Genomic DNA, 3220 nt, shown 5'->3' with positions numbered 1-3220 from the left:
AATCCGGAAAATTTTCCACATAGGAAAGGCGCCCGCTGCCGTGGCCTAGGTTTCTCACTGAAAATCCTCGTCCCCCCGGCGGCACCTTTTTTTGAATTTTCTTCCTTTTCAACGGTGTTTTTTGGGAATTTCGGATTTTTTTGAATTTTTTCGCAATAATATTCGGAAAATAGATAACTTTTAACATATTTTAATGCAATAAAAATTTTTGGTCGGAGTCCCCCTTTGAGAGATAGTGGCCTAGAAACCCAAAACTCGGAGCTAGTGTCTGAGAATCCATATGTCCAGATACTATAGTGGCCGATGAAACCAATTATTCGAATTTCTAGGACACTATCTCCTTATTTCCTAATCAAAACTATCTCCTAATCAAACATGTGTAAATGGATACAAGGTTTTTATAATAGCAATTTATCAGTTGACAATTGGTATATCTTTGACAGGAACCGAGAAAACATGGTTCAAAGTTAAAAGTCAGGGGCCCATTACAGGTTGCACGGTATGTGTTTCTACAAGTGCATACTCACCCCATGATGATCAGCTCCAATTGCCGAAACACTAACAACTTCTCCCTTGGTCTTCATCAAATGTGGAATCGCCTTCTTCGTCATCATCACGACACTTCTCAAGTGCAACTGAATATTCTTATCAAACACATCCATTCCTTGCATCACTCCGGTTTTTCCTTCTTTATCCATAATGGCTCCTCCAACAGAATTCACAAGAATATCCAATTGTCCGAACTCGGTAATCGTTTCTTCGATTAGTTTATCTTGTTCCGATTCATCTATCAAATCAGCTGGAATCACTAGAACATCATTTTCCGATGATCCATTCTTCAGAATCTCTCGCTTCACAGCCTCCAGACGATCCGTGTTTCTTCCGGTGATGGTCACTTTGCATCCTTGACGAGCCAATAGAATAGCTGTAGCTTTTCCAATTCCACTTGATGATCCTGAAACCGTTTTCATAAAATTCATAAACAAAATAGTTTCAAGTAGCAGTAAACTTTACCTGTAACCAAAGCAACTTTTTCTGAGAATCGAGCCATTGTAGAAGTTGTCATCATTGAAAAATTTCCATTATTTATATAATTTCCAGTTTTGTGGTTTATGATAAAGTGTGACTTCCCGCGGTCAAAACATTGAAAAGTGTGTATAGACCAATAGAATCTGTGTGTTTTGTAGCCATTAGGAACCATGTTTTGTAGGTGAGAAAAGATTTGGAAGGTTTTAAAGTTGAAAAAAAAATACTGAAAACGTTTTCAACCGTATAACCTGTATTAGAAGGGCAGCCCCTTCTATTGTTCCAACAACCGTCCGTTTTTTCTTTTTCTCAGACATTTCTTTCCGGAAAGTTTTTTTCCGGAAATTCAGTTGAATGTTATTGAAAATTCTTATCAATTTTACTAAAAATTTAGCTATTTTTTGAGCAAAAAAGTAAAAAAAAGTTTTTTTAAAACTTGGAATATCCGGATTGTCTTTATTTTTGGATTTTCTAGGTCGCGACTTAATTTTCGGATTTTTGGGACACGAACTTCTTTTTCACCGTCACAACAGTTCTCAAACCCAACTGCATGTGTTTATCAAACACATCCATTCCTTGCATCACTCCATCCTCTTTATCCATAACGACTCCTCCAACAGAATTCACAAGAATATTCAATTGTCCAAACTTGGCAACTGTTCCCTCGATTAGCTTATCTTATTCCGATTCATCATTCAAATCAGCTGGAATCACTTGAAAATCATTTTCCGATGAACATTGAAAAGTGTGTACAAACAAACCAATCGAATCTTTGTGGCTGATATGAAGTGTGTTTTGTTGGTTGGAGGGGGTTCGAAAAGTTTTAAAGTTGATCAATAATGCTAAATACCTTTCTAAACTGTATAACCTGCATTAGAGGGTATTAGAAATTTGAAAAGAGTAAATGAAATGGTTGTTTCTGATGAGGAGCAATGTCCGAACCAAAACTCATGTATTTTTCAAAACAGAAAAAAAAAACATGAGCTACAGTACTGGCCAAAAAGGTATTCGCAAATAGTTTTTCGAGCATAACTTTTCTGAAACTTCCCGATCAATCTGATATTTTAAGACAAAGTTTAAAACGGTAAAAGAAACTGATTCAACAACAAGAATAGTCAAAATTTCAAAAAATTGAAAAAAAATCGAAAAATTCATGAAAATTGCAAAAAACCGGTAAATGGAACTTTGACTTCTGAGATCTAGGATAGACCGGTAAACGAAAAATAATAATAGAAAATGAATAAAATAGCTTTAGTACTTCGTTGGGAAGCCTTTGGCGTCGATTACCGTTTGACATCTTCTTGGCATCGAGTCGAGAAGGGTGTCGATGACAGACATCGGGATGGCCTGCCAGACATCTTGGAGTTGGTCGAACTTCTGGTTGGCATTCGAGGCACGAACCCCTCTAAGCTGTCTCTCGACATGCTCCCAGAGGTGTTCGATCGGATTCAAGTCCGGAGATTGACTTGGCCAGTCCAGAAGATCCACGTGGCGGCGTCGGAACCACTCCTTGATGTGCTTCGAGGTGTGCTTCGGGTCGTTATCCTGTTGGAAAACGAACGCCCGGCCCACAGTAGACCTTGCCCAGGGTCTCATTGTGTTCTCCAAGATGTCTTCATACACAAAGCGATCCATGATGCTTGTAATTCTTCTCAGCGGGCCGATTGAAGTCCCAGAGAAGCAGCCCCAGACCATCACCGATCCACCTCCATGCTTGACGGTTTGGAGCTGGTAGCTGGGATCGAACCGACATCCAACCGGACGGCGAATCCACTTGATACCGTCAGTACCGAACAGATTGAACTTGGATTCGTCGCTGAACACGTGATTAGCCCAATCCTGACGTCCCCAGTGGAGATGAGCTCTGGCCCATGCTACGCGGGCGATTCTGTTCTTCTTGCTGATCGATGGTTTCTTAGCTGGCCGTCGTCCATGGAGTCCAGCATCTTGAAGACGTCTTCTGACGGTTCTCAGGGATGGTGTGACTTCATTTGGAGTCTTCACGACCATCTGAATGTCCGTAGAACTCCTCTGGGGATCCTCTCTTGAAACTCGGACGATGTTCCGATCCATGTTCTTCGACGTGATACGCGGTCTTCCAGGCGATTTTCGCTCCACCAAGGCTCCCTAAACATTTTTTCCATAACTATACTATTTTTGAATATTACCTCATCCCGAAACTGCTTCAAGATCT

At 40.4% G+C, this 3220-nt stretch overlaps 1 protein-coding gene across 1 annotated transcript in view; it reads right to left on the bottom strand.

The window, feature by feature from the left end:
- CBG19985 overlaps positions 1 to 1051 on the bottom strand; it is a gene marked incomplete at both ends in the record, with an annotated part of 2691 nt that extends 1640 nt beyond the window's left edge. Inside the window, 2 exon segments of the mRNA XM_002633872.1 lie at positions 528 to 955; positions 1015 to 1051. Coding sequence (XP_002633918.1) covers positions 528 to 955; positions 1015 to 1051 — 465 coding nt within the window.
- Positions 1052 to 3220: the final 2169 nt, after the last annotated feature.

Source organism: Caenorhabditis briggsae (genome assembly GCF_000004555.2).
Source record: "Caenorhabditis briggsae complete genome, chrIV, whole genome shotgun sequence".
In the NCBI taxonomy this organism is placed as follows: domain Eukaryota; kingdom Metazoa; phylum Nematoda; class Chromadorea; order Rhabditida; family Rhabditidae; genus Caenorhabditis; species Caenorhabditis briggsae.
The sequence above is the reverse complement of the archived record's forward strand: the minus strand, read 5'-3'. Positions and strand labels throughout refer to the sequence as shown.